General features: G+C 33.1%; 2 protein-coding genes across 4 annotated transcripts in view; one reads left to right on the plus strand and one right to left on the minus strand.

Moving 5' to 3' along the window:
• Window positions 1–6877, minus strand: part of LOC135126861 (uncharacterized) — a 251789-nt gene extending 244912 nt beyond the window's left edge. For all 3 annotated transcript variants that reach the window (XM_064053056.1, XM_064053055.1, XM_064053053.1), the window contains exon 1: window positions 6475–6877. The gene's annotated coding sequence lies outside the window, so the exon portion shown is untranslated. The remainder of the gene's footprint in view (window positions 1–6474) is intronic.
• An 8567-nt stretch (window positions 6878–15444) lies between these two features.
• Window positions 15445–20206, plus strand: LOC135126864 (RNA polymerase-associated protein CTR9 homolog). Its single transcript, XM_064053058.1, has 10 exons — window positions 15445–15611; window positions 15657–15755; window positions 15809–16048; window positions 16485–16707; window positions 16759–17000; window positions 17063–17290; window positions 17343–18044; window positions 18097–18426; window positions 18477–18739; window positions 18794–20206. The coding sequence occupies exons 1-10, from the start codon at window positions 15570–15572 to the stop codon at window positions 20115–20117; spliced, it is 3693 nt and encodes a 1230-aa protein (XP_063909128.1). The 5' UTR covers window positions 15445–15569; the 3' UTR covers window positions 20118–20206.
• The last annotated feature ends 62 nt before the right edge of the window (window positions 20207–20268 follow it).

The following is a 20268-nucleotide window of genomic DNA, read 5'->3' on the forward strand; positions in this document are numbered from 1 at the left end:
GAACCTAAAAGTTCCTTATCCGGTTCTTATTTATAAATTTTTTAGCAGCCATCAGCAAAAGCCATTCTACCCATAAAGTTTAAGAAAGAATCCCTTCCCTTGAAAGTTACGTAACGTCAGTTAGTTGTGATCTAAGCAAATTCAAAAAGCCCCGTGCCGGCAAAAATAAACAAAACTTAAAAGCCCAAAAGGAGAAAAAAGACAAACAGGGAGTACTCAAACTTCTTTTAGCAATTAATATACTTTTTGATTGAAGTCAACAGCGATGAAAACGTAAACATGTGAGCATAAGTGTTGTGTTCTTTAGTATAACACAATTAGAACAGTTATTCGAGCACAAGCTCTTCAGTGCACGACAAACGTACGAATTTTTACGGAACGTTGTAATTAGACTTTATCTAAAAATCTAGTTTAATTTGTTTCACCGACAATCAAAATGCACGTTTTTAATAAATACAACACATCGTTGTTTTACACAGGTGGCAATTATATTTTTCATAAATTTTTTAACATTATTAATCTTTATCCACTTACTCGAAATGAACAAAAATGTATCTTAAATATACTCCAACGATCCATAAAATTAATTTCAACAGAGAGCGCGTTTCCATTTTGTAGCAATTAAAACTGAATAGGCAGTGTGATTTTTTTTAAATTTATCACATTCAAACAAACCCGGAGCTTATTAAAATCTCTCGTGAAATACCAGTATTACGTGAATTAATTCCATATTACTGAAAATATTACATATGTGAATTTTTGTTACACCGATTTTTTTTTTGATCTATTAGAAGCAATATTCACTGGACTTGGGAATGTGCTATTTTTTCGAACAAAATTAAATTCCGTGGAAATGATGGTCATAGTGCCCGTTGTACTTTAACAGAGGAGCGGTCAAAAATGTTATGGTTTAGATTCATTTTGAATCAAACATAACCACAAGAGCCGATCGATCACATATTTTGTTAACTTCGAGTACTTCGACTTAAAAGAGATTCAGTCAAATATTTTACAGTTTTTTCTTGTTTTTTACATCAAACTATAGCTGAACCAACTTGGAAAAGTCGAACAAATTATGAAATGAATTCAAGCTCTTTTTAAGTTACTGTACCTATCTGTCACGACATGCCCTTTCGACCTATTTTTTATGTTACTTATAGATAGTAAACCTTTAAAGACCTACTCAAGAAACCCACGCTTGTTACCTCTATTTTCAATAGTTCTTGAGATTATGAAATTTTTACGCCGCAATCAAATGATTTACACAATTTTTCAAAAAAGATTAGAAACACGTCTAAATTTGGCGATTGTTTGAGCATTTACTGTAGTAGTAACGAATCGTCAAGTTTGTTAATATTTAAGAAATATTATTATTAATAAAAGGTCACCTCTTTCAGCGTTTTCAACAAATACCATTAGTTTTGCTATTACTGAATTTATTCCGCATTAGTTTGCACAATGTATAATTTTAATTTTATTTTCATACACATTTTTTTCAAACTGTCTATGAAAAATATTATAATAAGATTATATTTAATTCATCTTTGTTGTTTCTGTCAATTGTTTCTTTACAAATAAGTCCGACCGACAAAACAATAAAAAACGCGATCAGAAGCAGCCATGGAATTTTGAAGATTTGTCTTTGACAGATTTTTCGTCTTTCGTCAGATTACCGTCAGTTTGCAAGTTTGAGTTGACAATACAACGATAAACGACAAACTTTCAAAAATCCATGCCTGCCTGTAATCGAGGTTTTTATTGCTCATTCGTTTTTAGTGGCCAGATTTTTTATTTTTATAAAATTTTAGTCGTTTAGGACACTTTTTTCGGACGTTTCGGAAAACGTGTCACAAAAATTTAAAACTTAATACATAAATTTTAGCAAGTGTGTTTTATCTGACAGTTGCAGTAACTGCAAATGTATTAAAACTTGATTAATAACATGTTGGCATCAATTTTAAATTAATGTAAAATTACGCATCTCATATTAATTGTTAAACAATAGGGATGTACCGACTAGTGGCCGACCGGTCGGATAAGCCGACTATTCGGCCGTTTTTCATCGTCGGCTGCAGTCGGCGACTGGTCGGCTAAACAGCCGATCGGTCGGCTTTTTTTTATTAAAATTAAAATAGTATATAAAACAATTAAACTCGGTTTACAGAACCTCAATTAAATATTTAATTGCGATTTAATTTTTAACCCCGCGTTAAAGTACCATGTGACTGACTCTACGCCAATGAGACGTCGCTAATGGCCTTGTTAAATGCGCGATCAACTTAATCTCAGTTACGTAAAATATTGTATAAACTGGCCCTAAATTGTGTTATTCTTTATTTTTGTACTGAGTTACTAAAAAAAATTAAATGTTAAAATTATCCAAACAAATTTAACACATGTTTTGGAAAACAAAGGAACTTTAGTTATTCCTTTTATTAAAATAAAACAAAAATTTATGGTAGTCAGAGAAATAGAAAAAAAAAACACACTGTCACATTTATAAACCGGTTTTAGCAAAGCCGAACAGTCGGCCGACTAGTCGGTTTTTACTGGCCGAACAATCGGCTAGTCGGTTAGTCCGCCAGACCTACAGTCGGTACATCTCTATTAAACAATATTTGTATGTGAAACTACTAATTGAATGGGAACTGTAATTACCATATGGTATAAAAAATATAGCATTTTCAACGCATCTATCTCGTTGCAATAAAATTCTTACAACTTTAGAAGCTTAAGCTCTGAACTTTGAGAAAGACAGACCGATAAAAGAATTTACAAAATAAGCAACTTACAAGTCTTCACTAAATGCTAAAATATCGGAATAAGTTTGCGTTGTGAACTAAACTGTACAACGACCAATAAAACTCACTTTAATTTACTGCTTTATTATGTAGTAAAAAATATGGTCAGTAATTTAAATTTCGTTTCTTCATTTTCATTTTCTATAAATTATTATTTGCATTCACATTTAACTCTGTATCTAAATTATATCGTGTAGATTTTTTAACAGTCACGTTAAAAACATAGATTTTTGATTTCCGGAAAAGAATATTAAATTTACTCTTAAAATGGATAATCGCGTGTGGTCAATAAAAAAACAAACATTAAGTGGTCCAGTTCACTTGAATTGACTCATATACCATAAAGTAAAAAAAAATACAATTTATGTGAACAGCCGTTACGGTTACTAAAATGTTGCGGATATCCTACTAGTTGAGATATGAAGTTGAGTAGGGAATTGCTGAACTTTTGTCCTGGTTCCACAATTTGTCAGATGTGAGTTCATAATCATTAATAAATTAAACTAACCGAATCCACGTTGTTTTGACTTTTCAACACTGTCAATGAAAGCTATAATTCAAATACCATGTGATAAATTTTGTAAGTAAAATATACAGTGTACAGTTTAAACAGTTAATATCAAATATACACACTTAAACAGCTTAATTGTTAATTTGGTATAAGTAGTTATGTCACCTGAACAATTTTACCAACTTCTGCCTCAGTTGTACACGAAAGTCCCACTACACGCTATTATAAACATAACGAAGTTTTTTCCAACGAGTTCACCTTATCAGATAGGTCGAAAAAGCGCAAAATAGACAAATAAATTACACGCATATTGGGTTCAAAGTGTTGTAGTTTACTATATTCATACTTCATAAAATATGGTAGAGAAAAATCGTGAGTAGGCAACGGATTAATATAGCTAATATATCGTCTGAAACATACATTAGTTACTTAATATCAGTAGCAATAGTCCTACAATCTGCAAGTTGACTTTTTTGTTCCTAAAGCTCCAAATTAACGATTCTTCTACACCAGAGTCTCGTTAACCTCAGTTTTATTTTCTTGTCAACATTTTACTGTATTATCATTTTATTTAAAAGTTGAAACAGTCATCTATTTTTTTTTAATTTATTTAAATTATTTTACTTCTTCATGTCCCTAACTGGTAAAATATTCCTCTTTCCTTGATACTGTATTACATGCTGATACAAAATAACGCAATTTCAGTTATGTACTTCACCCACTTCGCATTGCTGTGTAAACTGGGATGGATAAATACATTTGATTTTTTTAACAAGACAAACACTATCACTTTATTAGTTAAATTAAGTAGAAGAAACCAGAACAAAATGATAAAAATGCGAAATGGTAGAAAAATATAAAAAGTCAAGTTAAAAAACTTGATCGAGAAAGAATAAAAAGAGAATTTTTACAAGCGAGATATATAAGATGTCGGAAAAAATGAAAACAAACTGAAACTTGGAATGAGACTAAACAAGATGAATGTTTTTTATACGTAAAACTCAAAATAATACATTTATTTATTTTGGAACACGCAGAGAATTTTTCTTTTATACTTTTAATGTGTCAAAATAAGTGTTTCTGCTACTCTATAGAATATATTATAGAAAAGTAAAGTGCACACCTTGCTATCTGATATAGCTAATATGTAGGTTCTATGACATCTCCATATATACATATGAAGAAAATAGACAATTTATGTAAAAGTTATCGAGAGAAAAATTGATAATAAATAAAAAAAATAAATAAACGATAAAAAATAGTATTACGTCTCTAGACAGTTTCTCTTACATCTATTTACTTCACAAAGCTTTAAAATCATTCCCACCAACACTAAATATACTAGAGGTCAAAATTTTGTGTACCAGGCAATGTCGTTTACTTGTAAACTCACATTTGAGGAATGTCCCATATTGTCGTTTCCTGATTTGAAAATGTATTAAACAGAATTTTTTTTTTTTTTATTTTATGTGCCAGAACATAATAAACCCTGACTAAAATTTGTCTATCCATTCCCTTTATTGTCTTGATGATGTCAACTCAAATTTTATTAAGGAAATCTAATATAAAAGGTCCAGCATGACACTGCTGCTTTGTAGTTTAATAATTCACCTCAGTTTTTAACTTTGCGTATACAGGTTAAGTTGATTAAATTTTATTTATTCACCACCAAAAGCCTCAAGAAAGTTAATGGGTCATCCCAAAAAAATTCAGTAAATAATATGCCTTCAGAGGAGGTGGAGCGTGTGTTTTAGGATTAAGATATACTGAAAAATGTGCATTGAGTTGTGGAACTGATTATGTTTCAGAAGCGATAAGCGTTTGGTGATCATATTTTTAATAGTAAAGTCGTGTGTCAAAGACGACATGTCAAAAAATTATAAACAATTTCGCTTGTCGTCATCCACAAACATTTTACTTAAAGAAATATTGCAGAAAGATTATTTTGACCAATGTCTAATTTAATATTTTCATCTACTTGCCCAGTTCGTAGAACACGAAAATGCAGACTTCCCGCTGTTGATTTATTTTGCAATTTTTTTTTTAAATGAATAATCTTCAAAACTGCGAACAATTATTCTGAAATTTAAAAATCATAGAAATGACAATTAATAAGAGAGAATTACTCTAATATATCTATTTTTAAATCTTCGTGTACAGAATATTTATAATTAAATTTCCCGTTATATTTTAGAAACTTCATTTTATGAAAACATTAAATCTGATTTCAATAAAGAACTGATAAATTTATTTAAAAAAAAAGATACTCAACTTTCAAGAGATTGAATGAACCGAAATATTTTATCGATTACCTCGGAAACAGTTCATCTGACCTGCTTGAAATTAAAAAAACCTTGCATTATTTTGATTACTATAGTAAGTGGAGTTAAAGTAAATTTGTTGTGCATCATTTGTTGTGTTGATTTTTTTTTTTAATTTGAATGACAAATTATATATTTTTGGTGGTGTTTTGTATAAAGTTCTACATATGTATCTTTTTTAATTTAACGTAATGTGTAAGCACAACATTCTCCCATCTCGCACTGTTTAACAGTATTGAACTCTCGATAAACTTGATTTTCAGAGTTTACAGATATCTCCTCCAGTAAGCCGACTGTTGTTTAATACACAAGATCTCAGAGGCGCATTATGAGTGCGAAGCTCTTTTACCGTGTTGTCAGTAGTGTTAAATGTACATTTCATGCAAAAACTTTTAAACTTTTTAGCAAACTTTATCGGCACGTAAATTTTGCTACTTTATTGGAAACCAGTTGAACAGTGTAGTATTTATAATTGTGAGACAAATTCAATAATAACATACTAGTGAAATTTTCGATAGTATTAGCAAACAATTTTCTTCGTACGCTGAAATAAAACAGCGTCGTAAAATGAAACAGTCAAAAATAGGTCATTTTCAACACATCTACACAGAAAGAATAAATTTCTTCGAATTTCTGGCGCTCCAATCTTTATTGAGTTAATTTTGTTTGAAAGAAAAACAGATGACAGTTTACAGCACAAACAGCTTACGAAGCTCTATTAAATATCGAAATAAAGTTAATAAGTTGTACACGGACAAATAAAACTTGTTATCAAACGCACCCTTTACGCGATAAGTTGTAAAATGGTAATGTGCCAATTTTTATAACACTTTTAACTCACCTGAATAATATTCGCCAGAGGCCCACATTTATGTCAGTCTGTCGAAACTTGCCCACGAAAGTGCCACCACACTATGCCATAAAACCCGCAAAGTATTTGCCGACAAGCCCGCCTTATCAGATAATTCCAAAGGACGCAAAGCGGCGAATAATTAAGCACCTCTTGATATCGGAGAATTGGAAGTTTAAAGAACGCGTGTTCGGCGCGAACTGTACCGACGACGCTGCAAGTGGGGACGCTCACCCTATAGCACGACGCCGCCGACGTTCTCCCCTCTCGTATTATTCCCGCTTCATCGCATATACCGACGCATCTAACACAATATGTAAATAATAGGGAAAAAATCCAATTCGTAGAGCCATGAAATGATTTATCTCCGTGTGTGTGCGTGTGTACTGGTGTTCTTCCAATGGAACAGACAAAACAATTCAATTTAAATTTTAAATATACTTGGAGTGGTCTCATAGGTCACGCTCTTTAATCTCACTATTGAGAATTTACTGCAGCAAAATACGGATAATGGTAGATACCGACAACAAGCCAATTAAATGAAAATTTACGATTTTGCAACGTAAATAAACAATTTTAAAAACAACCCCTGGCTCAAATTTAATTAGTCTGTAGACGTAAAAATAAGAAAAAATGTTAAAATGGATAGTTTGAAAAATTAGTGTTAACAATGGAAGAGCGTTATCACGGCTCTACAATTGAATTCAGGGATATGAGTGTGAAGAATTATCTCTTGATTTATATTTTTTATTGCATAGTGGACCCTAAGCGCAGACACATGACGTTGATAGAAGATCACCCCCCTTTATCTATATCCAATTGCTGTACTAAATTTAAAAATGCATTAGCTCCGAGTACGGGTACCTAAATCCCTTATCTGAATACGCTACGCATTCGGTCAGCACGAAACTCATTTATAAAGTTCGCACTACCACTACGTACTCTATATACACAATAAACGTGTACTCACTCATTTGCAAATGGAGCCCCAATACATTTTCAACTTGAAGTTAGCTACTTAGCAAAGAAAATATTAAAGTTCTTGATGAGTTCTCTATGTATGAGAACATAGTTAAAAAAGAGAAATTTACATGAACAAGAATAAACAAACATGAATATATTAAGAGAGAACTGAAAATTTTATAAAGTGTACTTTTTTTGTTTACAAACTATGTATGTAATAACAAATGCATACTAAAAAAGCTGTTTTGAATCAGTGGGAACTCAGCTAACCGAATCAGAAACACATGAGTGCAAACGTAACAAAATTAGGCGAAGGTTATTTCGACAGAACTTCCCTCGGCCTTGAGCTATAATAAAACAAATTCAACTTTTTAGAAAAAATATAAAATTTGATTATGCGATTTTTTTCTAATAGAACAAATGGTTAAAATAAATGTAAAGAAGCTTGCTGAACGTAGGTTTCAAATGAGTTTTCCCTTAACAAAATTTTGAGATGACGTCATCAACATTTTTGTAAAGACACGTATGTCACTTTGGGTAGGTGCAGTCTAATACTAATGATAACAGTTTTGTATTCCCAAATTTTCAAGAAAATTGGATTGAGCCGTTCCCGATTTAATCAATAAAATAAATTGACTCATTCACTAATTTCTATGAGCATTCGATTCAGGCAGTTCCTGATTTAATCAATAAAATACATTGACTCTTTAATAATTTTTTAAGTCACCCGGTATAAGTAATTCTAAACACTATCAGCGCGTTGATAAACCACAAATATGCAGTCATAATATTTTGCATATTTCAGAGAGGATTTATTCGGCAAAATTTTGAGATGACGTCATCAATCTTTTGGGAGGCGATAAACGAATAAATTTTGCTTAACGATTTACCATGATTACGAATATTACGATAACCTCAATACATTTACAAGATTTCGGAGCATTCGATTTTGCAACTTCAAAGTTAATGCACACACCACAAGTGCAGGAGTATCTTGTTTACTAATATAAATTTTGGAGATCACGTCATTCCATTGGTGGCGGGGATGATTATCTAAATTTTAGTTAACGTTTAACTATCTATATGATATTCCTAATATACACACAAAATTTGACAATAATCGGTCAGGTAATTTCGGAGATTACGTACGTGTCCAATCGAAATGGATACAGACGCCAGACAGACAGGGGGAAACGGGAGACCACTTTTTCGTACTCTAGAGGTCATGACACGTCGAGAAAATATGAAAGTTTCAATTCGGCCGATGGACTCGATTACTATACTTCCTTGGTTTACGCTCGGAAAGTAAAATTGATTTAAGATTATTTAGACAGGATTTCCCTCGCTTCAACAAATTCAGCTTTCTCAAAAAATTGTAAAATCTGATTTTGCAAAATTTTGTTTATTAAAGTAAGTTCCACACAATTAGGTACAACTGCCATTTCACCGTTGCGCTCGAGTTGCTATTATACTAGTATAAAATGTTATTATAAATAATTTATATTTTTCGTGGGGAAGTTTGGGGTACATAATTTTATTGGCGTTTACCAAGCACAATTTTGAGATGACGTCATCAAATTATTGATGAGGATAATTAGACAAATTTTGGTCAGTTAAAAATCGCATTATTTCGCTGTAATGGTTCTATTTCAATACCCCGATGTTTCATTAATTTTAAATAAGTATCATATTAATAACTATTAATGAGCAATTTTTTTATATTGAACAGTACTTAATTTTTACCTAATTCTTTTGTGTTGTCTGAAGACCGGTATTTTCTACATTTCGTGTAGTTTTATGTAAAAATTTTAAACCTGTCAATGCACAAAATTAGAAAATTTAATCAGTATTTCAAAGCACTTTTTTTGATTACGCACATTTTTTACTTCCTGAACGTAAGCTCAAGCTCAACGTTGGCTTGTACAATACGCAAATGGTGTCCCGTTTCCGTCGGTCCGTCTAACTTGGCTGCTTTATTAAACACGTAGTCTCCAAAACTACTGCACCGATTGCGGTAGAATTTTTAGGTACTACTACCATCCTGTAGATGGTTAAACGCTAACTAAAATTTTATGCCCAACAACAATCTCATGGGGTCATATTGAAATTTTGCTAAATACATCATGTTTAAATCTTTTAGAATAACTAAACCCTATTGTTATTTAAGAACTTGAAGGTGTCATATTAAAAATAATATGCGTATACAGGGTGTTTCCGAAAGCTTGGACATCATTTTCTAGCGAGCTATTTTTTATTCAAAAATTCAAACTTAAAACTACGGTGCTTTTGCTTTCAAAATGTATTTGAAATTTGTTGCATTGATATTGTTAGCTTATTTATGTGATTTTTAATAATAAACTTTATAATTCACATACATATTTTGTTGTTCAGATTATTTATTTATTTATTTCTTTAATTTAACCCAGAACAATAACCTAAAAGTGTCTTGAACTGATATTTTTGCCAAAACTTATAGAATGCAAACCTGACAATCTTTTATTCGCATTTTATTTTTTTTGTCAAGATCAATAATGTACACAAACTTCACATCCCTAATCTAATTTTTAACATCTTTATTTTCAGTGATACGTATGAAATTACTCAATGAAATTGACCTTAAAGTAAGAAAATACAGGGTGAATATTTTATCTGTTCACGTCTGAATACTTTCGTGTAGCGAACACATTATACATATTATTAGCAACTCTGATCAATCTATATTTTTTTTTTTTAATTAGGAATCATAATAGTAAATGCAACTACGCCAAAATCACATTACGCCATAATGACAACAAAGACGTCAAACAACTAATAATGGCAAAATTTAAAGAAAATAGAACGTAATTTATTCAATCCTTAAACGAATATAAATAAAATAAATAAACAGCGCTAATTGCGTTCAAAATTTCTACGTAGTCTAATTAGAATCTTGGGTATTATATGAATATCTGTACGACACCATGATACTCTCTGGACAAATGATCTTCATTTTGAATTGGAAGGGCTGAAATGGCATGGGTGAAATTGGTTTGCCCTCAGGATGTTAAAAACCGAACTCTGACTAATCTGCATTTGTCTCTGCGTCTGCCGTTGACTCATGTGAAGATTATCTCCTATGTATAATTTCAATCAGGGCAGCTTCATTTCCTGACGTTGTTACTGTAGGACGTCTAACTTTAGTTTTCTTAAATTGATCAACTTCCTATGTCAACTTTTTTGTTCTAGTCTTCTGAATGCTTGGTTTGAAGCAATTGTATCGCTTGACATGTAGACGAACGGCAGCATCGAAATTTCCAGCACACTTTCCCAAAGTTAAAAGCATATCGATTTTCTTGGAATTCAAAAGCCCTATTAGCAAAAGTTGAAAATACTTTGACTGTTAGAATTAATTTGTCATAATTTTGGCACAATCATTGCCATCTACACGTTATTTATTATTTTTAAAAAAATTAAGACGAAGTCGTTCATGGAAAATAAAATGTGTTGCCTATTCGGACTTATCCAGGCGTGAACAGATAAAATAATCACCCTGTATTTTAAGTACAGATACTATTGTTACATAATAAATGACTATTTGAACGTCTCAAATTAAAGTCGAACTGCTATCTGCTGTTATTGATGCTCTACTCTTTTTTTAATAGGGAAACGTTTTTCACAATAGTTCCATCTTCAGCCTTTGTATAAAAAAATAATATTAGAACAAAAAACAAGACTTGTCTTGTTTTCGCAAATTTTGTTTCTTTCTCAACGAACCGAAATATCTAGAATTCCTGTTCGGTAGAAGATTAACCAATTTCATAAATTGTCATCCCTTTCAACTGCACGATTTCTTTGTTTACCAAGACATAAGTATTTTCGATTACAATCTTTACAGTCCATTAAATTAATTAACTGATTAATCGATTAATTTAATTAATTAAGCGCGGCTACATTGAGCTCTATTTTATTTTTCCAGTTACCAAGGAGACTTTGAAGGCTTGGTTCTCACTTCTGACCACTTTCATATCTCATCCCTCGAATATTTTTACAGGTCTGATTGTAAAAAACAAAAATGTGTGGGTGTGCTTTGGATTCTTTCTTTGAAACGTAAAAGATTCGAAACTGATTTCTAAATTTAAACTTATTAATAATTTTAGCTGCAACTTTTGACACAATAAGTCGATATCACCAACTAAATACATCTTTAATGATTTTGGACTCGTTGTTAGTTTCAGATCTTCGAGTTTAGCAGAACTGATTTTACACGTCGAACCTGGACAATAAGCGAACTTTGTACATTAAAGTTTCAACAAAATTTTAGAAACTTTATTATTGAAAGATATCTCTGTGAATCTTTTACAAAGATTGAATCTATTTACTTTATTTACGTTTTTTAAGGAAGTGCACTGTGATGTAATAAAGTGTGCAACAACGCACATAGCATACACTGCTTTGATCTATCTCTTGAAGTGAAACTACCCTGACCAAGTGCACAAACATGACAAAAACAGAATTATGTATGTGACACGACTACACCTCCACAGGAGTTAACTAAAGACACTACTGAAATTATGTTAATATTCAACACTATTGCCAGCTCCATAGATAACAGTTTCTGGTTTTTCTTTACACCAATTAGAGTCAGTTCTTATTTTTGTGTATATGTGATATATTGTCTACACTTTTTCATATTTTTTCATTTTTGCTTTAAAATTCAATATCTTGAAGTTAATCAATTAACTCTATTCTCTAATATGTAGAGAATAGACTAGTTTTTTCCGCTCTTATGATGCAATATTTTTGAGGTCAAGAATGTACTTATTTGATGTGAAAATCTTGTAATAACTATATGTAATATGTAATACCATAATAATTTCACAGTTCACAACTTCACAAGATTTTGTATTTTCTTGACATTTCAGAGCTCGTAGAACACAAGAGGGCAGGTTTTCCATTGGCATCATGAGAAAACAATAATAATAATGATTCATTCTCATTTACATTGATATTCCTAAAAAAAAGTAGGTAAATTATCTTAAACATATCAAAACAAAATTTCCTACTTGTGCTAACCAAATAGGTTACTTTTCAGATGATGTGTGGATAAATGATCGTTAGTCATGCTAGGCTCTTAGGAATGGGGTGAGATTTGAGAATAATAGCAGGAAGAAAGGAGTTTCACCTTGTCAGGAATGTCATCAATTCATAGGTATCATTATTTGGTCTTAGTACGCATCTTGCCTGAATGCCGGTTATTATTATTATAACCCTTTTATTATGCAACAGTTTCCCAACTGGTTACACGACAGGTAATATTAGATACAACTGTACACATTCAAGGCAAGATTTCAATATGTAACTTAAATGCCACGAAAAAAAAGAGAAAACATAAAAAAACAACATACTTCTAACAGATGAATTAAAATTATATGTTGCTAACAATAAAAATATCGTCATATAATCTTACGAGCACGGCGATGGAAATCAATTAAAAAACAGCTTTCTGTCCCAAGCTTGTGCAAATAAAATATCCATTAGGTAATGCATAACGATCATTCTGACGAGATACTAAAAGTCGATATTTGATAAAATGTGGGAACAGTCGAGTTTGTTGTGAATAATTTCTCACAAGAATTTTACAGAACGTTGATTTAAATTGACGCTGTTCAAAAAACACAAGATATTCAACATTTTTCTCAGGATAATAACGATTTATTTTTAAAGATAAAAAATTTATAAATCAACTGTTCATTCATTATCTTGTAGATCATATATGTGGATCAATTACTTAAGGCATGTTTCAATTGGATAACAACAAAAATCTAAAGTGATTTGAGTAATTCTGGGTTTCTAAAAAATTTTGGGATATGTACGAGAAAAAAATTGAAATCTTTATCGTCTGGGAATGTTTGTCGTCTGACGACAGTATTGCTGATAACAAATAATCGATAATATTCAGAACTACGTAAGTGATAATTCTGAAAATGTAGATATAGGTACTTTAAAATAATTGTGAAGATAGTCCAACCCTAACCAAAATAAACCTCTCCGTTCTGTTTAAAAATATAGTTAAGTAAATATTTAATCATAAAATGTAACCCATTCCATTATATTTAATTGATGCTAGAAATTAATAATAAGACACCAGCCCAGTTTCAAATTGATATCCGAAAAAAAATGTAATCCTTCCAATCTTACAGCCATCAGTTACTAAATATTTTGATTAAGAGTTTACCGCGCTTACGATAAACTTAAAACGTTTGCAATATTTCAGAGCATCAGCTTTGTAGTTTCAAAATTAAATTGTAAAATATTGCTATACAATTCTGATTTTGTTCTTAAATCTGAATGTCTTGGGTAAAAAATGAAGACGAACTCATAAATCACACCTATAGAAGTATGTTATTTTATAAAATTCAAATAACACTTATCTACTATGAATTATTTTGTGCCTATAAAATTTTATAACAATCGGTTTAGCAGTAGCGAGATTACCTGCTAAAATATCATCGATTTTGGCAAATAATATACCCTCTAAGAAAAGAAAGGGCGGGTGGGCGGAGCTAATACCTGCTAAAATCAGTTTTAGCTTAGAAGCTACTAGCCTCGCCCGATGTATGTCATTTGCTAAAATCAGTTTTATCGTAGCAGGCACTGGCCCCGCCCACCCACCGTCTGTTTTCTTAGAGGGTATGTTATTTGCCAAAATCGATCATATTTTTATTCGGCAAAATTTTATGATGACGTCATCAATTTTTTGAGGGGAATAAACAGATATATTTTTTTAACAATTTATCATGCTTACAATAACTTTAAAACATCTGCAAGATTTCAAAGTATTCAGTTTTGCAATTGTTGCAAAAGAAGAAAATAAATTGACTGATTCATAAATTTTTTTGTCACCCTGTGTAAACAAATCTAAAAAATCAGGTTCTTAATTTGATCAATAAAAAATTCGTCTAAAGCTATAAGTAAAATCCCACAAATCCAATTCTTTAAAAAATTATAAAATTTGATTTTACGATTTTCGTTTTGTGATAACCGCTGTAAAGTAAAAACCAGAGACATAAATAACACCCCTGGTCCTTCAACAGTATGTAATAGCAATCTGAAGCTCAAATGTTTATTTATCGAAAGAATGTCACGTGTCTAACAAAAATGGAGACAGACAGATAGACGGAAACGGGAGACTACTTTTTTCGTACTGTTGCGGTCATGAAACGTCGAGAAAACATAAAAGTGGCAATTCGTCCGGTGGACTATATTACAATACTTCCTTCGCTTACGTTCGGGAATTAAAAATGTTACTTACCATCTAAAATCTATCCGTAATAAATTTATTAAATAAAGACTAATAAAAACTCGACACAGATGACAGACTGACAAACAGCAGATATATGAACAGGTGGGACTTATTTTATCATGCTCTAGGGGCCATAAAACGTCGAGAAAACATGAAAGTAGTGACTCGCCGGATGGACTCAATTACAGCTTACGCTCGGAAAGTAAAAATATAATATAAAAATGCAGGATGGGTGTATCAAATTAACGTTCCCAGTTTCAAGCAGAAAACAGTGGCGTTTATATGTACAATTTTAGTATTTCAATCTGTTCTCGAAATATAGTTACGTTCGCGGAAGTTTCCCATGAGATATCGTTTGTATTGCACAATTTGTATTTGAATCGTCCCGTGCTTTAATAAGATCTGAAATATTTGTTGTTTGCACTGACTAGCGATGCATCTCAGATGAGCAAAAAATAAAACACAGAATGTACATAAAATTGACATGAACCTTACCAAGTAGTCCCAAAATAAAAATTTAACTTATTGTGAACGGTATTTGTTTTCATTCTTTTATCTACTAAGTAATAAGTCAGTAATAAAAATTAATAGTAGTGACAATAATATTTACTAAATTTGAATACACTCTTTTTAAATTTCATTCCTTTCGCGCCTGATGCAGATCTCGTTTGGTACCTCGACAATTTGTCGCTAGATGGCGAAAATGTACTGACATTTGATGTATGTTTTGTTGTGGCTTGTGGCTGTTTGTGGCACTCAAATTATTCCCAGTGAATGATTATTTTTAAAATGTGGTTTATATAATTTTTAATCACACTCAAAGATTTTACAAATCGGTAAAATGACGACGACAATCGAAATTCCTCTCCGGGACACGGACGAGGTAAGTGAAAGCATATTGTACGACCAAAATGACGCCCAATTTTAGGTTATAGAACTTGATTCTGACCAGCTACCTGATGGCGATGAAGTCTTGGGCATTTTACGACAGGAAAACACCCAGCTATCCATTTGGGTTAACCTTGCGGTATATATTCGTACAGTGTTTTATACTTATATAATGTCTAAATCTCTCAACAGCTGGAATATTACAAACAAGGTAAAATTGAAGATTTCATTAAGATCCTCGAAGCCTCCAGAACGGACGCCAATGTGGACTATCGCGACTATGAAAAGGATCAGATGCGAGCGCTTGATATGCTCGCAGCTTATTATGTTCAAGAAGCCAATCGTGAAAAAAATAAAGACAAGAAACGAGAGCTCTTCACTAAAGCAACGTTGTTGTACACAACTGCAGATAAAATTATTATGTATGACCAGGTAAATAAATTTGTAGTGGCAGAGTACAATGTATTCATATATGTTGAACAAAATTGATAAAAAAATAGGAATGCAGTGTGACAAAAACGCTCAGATAAGGCATTGTTTTTTACAAGGACTACACCTACAGAATAAATTTGATTCCATTATCAAAGTTATGACGCCAAGGATATTTTTTAAATTAACTCTATGTCTTAAGTCTTTCAATGTTCTGACGTCATCAATAAATTTTTAAATTTTTACAACCTAAGGCTTTTGCCCAATGTTGTACTTTTAAAATAAGCATATAAAATTAATTGTTAAAAATTATAATTTCTGTATTCATTTGATACCATATGACTAAAGCAAAAGACACCACTTAAAGAAAACATTCACTTTGATTGAAAGAAATTCCTTGTAAAATCTTGTGAACACACTATATATAATATTTTTACAGAACCATTTATTGGGCCGCGCCTATTTTTGCCTATTGGAAGGCGATAAAATGGAACAAGCAGATGCCCAATTCAATTTTGTGCTAAATCAGTCGCCAAACAACATTCCATCTTTATTAGGAAAAGCGTGTATTGCTTACAACAAAAAGGACTTCCGTGGTGCTCTAGCTTTTTACAAAAAAGCGTTAAGAACAAATCCCAACTGCCCAGCGGCTGTTCGTCTTGGTATACGCTTTATTAATATTGTTACTATTTTTTACTCACATTTTTATTAAGGGATGGGTCATTGTTTTATGAAACTAAACAACCAAGAAAAGGCGAGACTGGCATTTGAGAGGGCTTTACAACTAGATCCACAGTGTGTAGGAGCTCTTGTTGGTCTAGCTATATTAAAATTAAATCTGCAACAACCGGACTCAATCCGCAGCGGGGTTCAGATGTTATCCAAAGCTTATACTATTGATTCTTCTAATCCTATGGTTCTAAACCACTTAGCAAACCATTTCTTCTTTAAAAAAGTACGTTATTGTTTACTCTAATTTAATTTAAATCGTCAATTATTAATTTTCTTCATTTTAAGGATTATAGTAAAGTACAACATTTAGCACTGCACGCTTTCCATAATACCGAAAATGAAGCAATGAGAGCTGAAAGTTGTTACCAGTTAGCTCGTGCTTTTCACGTTCAGGGAGATTATGACCAAGCTTTTCAATACTACTATCAAGCCACACAGTTTGCCCCCACTGCCTTTGTTTTACCACATTTTGGTTTAGGACAAATGTACATCTATAGAGGTGACGCTGAAAACGTAAATATTTATAATCTCGCATTACTTTCATACTAAATTATGAAAAATCCAGGCTGCGCAGTGTTTTGAAAAGGTTCTAAAAGCCCAACCAGGTAATTATGAAACAATGAAGATTTTGGGATCTTTGTATGCAAACTCAACATCTCAATCAAAAAGGGATATAGCGAAAAACCATCTGAAAAAAGTTACTGAACAGTTTCCTGATGATATCGAAGCGTGGATCGAATTGGCCCAAATTTTGGAACAGTCTGATCTTCAAGGCTCACTTAATGCATATGGTACAGCCATACAAATTTTAAACAAAGATGTGCAAGCTGATATTCCTACTGAAATTTTAAACAACGTGGGAGCGTTACATTACAGACTAAACAATTTAGAAGAAGCAAAAAAGAATCTTGAAGAAGCATTATCTAGGGCTAGATCAGAAGCAGAACATGATCCGCAGTACTACAACTCTATTTCAGTAACTATAACCTATAACTTAGCTAGACTGAATGAAGCTTTATGTTTGTTTGATAAGTCTGAAAAATTGTACAAAGATATTTTAAAAGAACACCCGAATTATGTAGATTGTTATTTGAGATTGGGTTGTATGGCTCGCGATAAAGGTCACATTTATGAAGCTTCTGATTGGTTTAAGGAAGCTTTGAGGTTTAACACAGAGCATCCAGATGCTTGGTCCCTTCTTGGTAACCTTCATTTAGCGAAAGCTGAGTGGGGACCAGGTCAGAAGAAATATGAAAGGATATTAAAGGTTGGTGACTGATGTATAGATGAAGACAAAAATCAAATGCGGTGTGTTTCAGAATCCAGCAACGAGTCAAGATTCCTATTCTCTGATAGCCTTGGGAAATGTGTGGCTGCAGACTTTACATCAGCCTACTAAGGATAAAGAAAGGGAAAAACGGCACCAAGAAAGAGCTTTGTCCATGTTCAAACAAGTTTTGAAAATTGACCCCAAAAATATTTGGGCCGCTAATGGAATCGGTGCTGTTTTAGCTCACAAAGGCGCCGTCAACGAAGCTCGTGACATTTTTGCCCAAGTCCGAGAAGCGACTGCCGACTTTTGCGATGTATGGTTAAACATTGCGCATATCTATGTCGAGCAAAAACAGTTCGTCAGCGCGATACAAATGGTAATTTTATTCCGTTTTTTAAATAAACCATAACATAATTTTGCTTTTAGTACGAAAATTGCTTGAGGAAATTTTTCAAATATAATAATGTGGAAGTGTTGCAATATTTGGCCAGAGCATATTATAAAGCTTCTAAATTAAAAGAAGCCAAAATGGTTTTGTTGAAAGCTCGTCGCGTTGCACCTCATGATACAGTGTTGCTTTATAATATCGCTTTGGTTTTACAAAGATTGGCAACTTTTATCTTGAAAGATGAGAAATCTACATTGCAAACTGTTCTTCAGGCTGTCCATGAACTCGGCTTATCATTAAAGTAGGTATTTCATATTTCTAACCGTAGATTATCACTTTGGTATGTCCTCACCAGGTATTTTACTTATCTTGCGGAATTCGGTGATAAAATGCGTTACGACGTTACTTTAGCAGCAATGGAAGCTCGTCAATGTAAAGATTTACTGTCACAAGCACAGTATCACGTGGCAAGAGCACGACGCGTTGACGAAGAAGAACGTCAACTAAGAAGAAAACAAGAAGACGAAAGAACGGCCTTCAAAATGCGTCAGCTCGAAGAACAGAAGAAAGTCGAAGAGGAAAAGCGCCTGACGAAGGAACAGTTGCTTCAGAAACGTCAAGAATACAAAGAAAAAACCAAGAACGCTCTTCTGTTCATGGAAATTCCAAGCGAAAAATCCAAAGGCAAAGGACGCGGTCGCAAAGATCAGTACATCAGCGATTCAGGAAGCGATCGCGAAAATCAAGAAGGCGGCGAACCGAGAGAAAAAAAAGATCGCGGTCGGAAGAGACAACGAAGCAGAGACCGCAAACGAAAACGTGGAAGCGGGAGAAAGAGGAGAGAGAAGGGCGGTCAGTCTGACTCAGACAGTGATAGACCTAAGAATAAACGTAGCAAGAAGAAGCTTAAAGAACGACGCGGCAAACCAAAAGATGAAGGTCTCAGTGCCAAACAGAAAAGTAGAATTGTCTCCAAAGCCACGATTTCTACAAGCGAGGATGATAGTGATGATGGCAAACTTAAAATTGCCAGCGGCGATGAAAGCGAAGCAGGTGGTCGTGGACGCAAAAGAAAAATTTCATCAGGATCAGAAAGTCGCTCCCGATCCAGATCTAGATCGAAATCTGGCAGCAGATCTCGTTCGAGATCAAGGTCTAAAAGCGGATCCAGATCGAGAAGCGGTTCACGATCACGTTCTAGATCCAAAAGCGGGTCCAGGTCCAGGTCCAGATCCAAAAGCGGTTCTCGTTCAAGATCGCGAAGCAGCTCAAGATCGAAAAGTGGATCCAGATCGAGATCTAGAAGTAGATCAAAATCTAAATCAAGAAGTCGCTCGCGAAGTGGCTCCAGGTCGAAAAGTAGATCTAGATCTAAAAGCGGATCGCGGTCCAAGTCACGATCGAGGTCTAAATCACGATCGAGGTCTAAGTCACGATCGCGATCCAAATCTCGCTCCAGATCTAGGTCGAGAAGTCGGTCAAAATCTGGATCGAGATCAAGGTCGCCTTCGAGATCTAAATCTAGATCCCGCAGTAGATCTGGAAGTGGTTCACCCAGGAAGAGTCCTTCGCCTAGGAAGAGTGCTTCCAGAAGTAGGAGCCGTTCCGCATCTCCAGATAAGTCGGGAAGTGAAAGAGGGTCCAGGGCGTCTTCGCCAGCGAAAAGCGGAAGTGAATAGGTTAAGGTTAGTTAGATTCCTTATTAGAATTATTGTATAAATTGATTTACAATAGTGAACAAGTAAATAAAAACTTTTATTAAAAGTCACGTTGTGCTTACATTCACAAATGATTATCATGTTCTAGTCTAATATACAACGAAACTAGTTA

Source organism: Zophobas morio, unplaced genomic scaffold, assembly GCF_036711695.1.
Source record: "Zophobas morio isolate AGI-343-1 ecotype UQ-CSIRO unplaced genomic scaffold, CSIRO_AGI_Zmor_V1 ptg000011l, whole genome shotgun sequence".
Taxonomy (NCBI): Eukaryota; Metazoa; Arthropoda; class Insecta; order Coleoptera; family Tenebrionidae; genus Zophobas; species Zophobas morio.

Excerpts from the sequence above, each read along its gene's own strand:
- LOC135126864 (XM_064053058.1), top strand. The coding sequence starts at position 15,570 with ATGACGACGACAATCGAAATTCCTCTCCGGGACACGGACGAG. Across the intron at positions 16,049-16,484 it reads AAATTATTATGTATGACCAG|AACCATTTATTGGGCCGCGC; the intron begins GTAAATAAATTT and ends ATATTTTTACAG. Across the intron at positions 18,427-18,476 it reads TCGTCAGCGCGATACAAATG|TACGAAAATTGCTTGAGGAA; the intron begins GTAATTTTATTC and ends TTTTGCTTTTAG.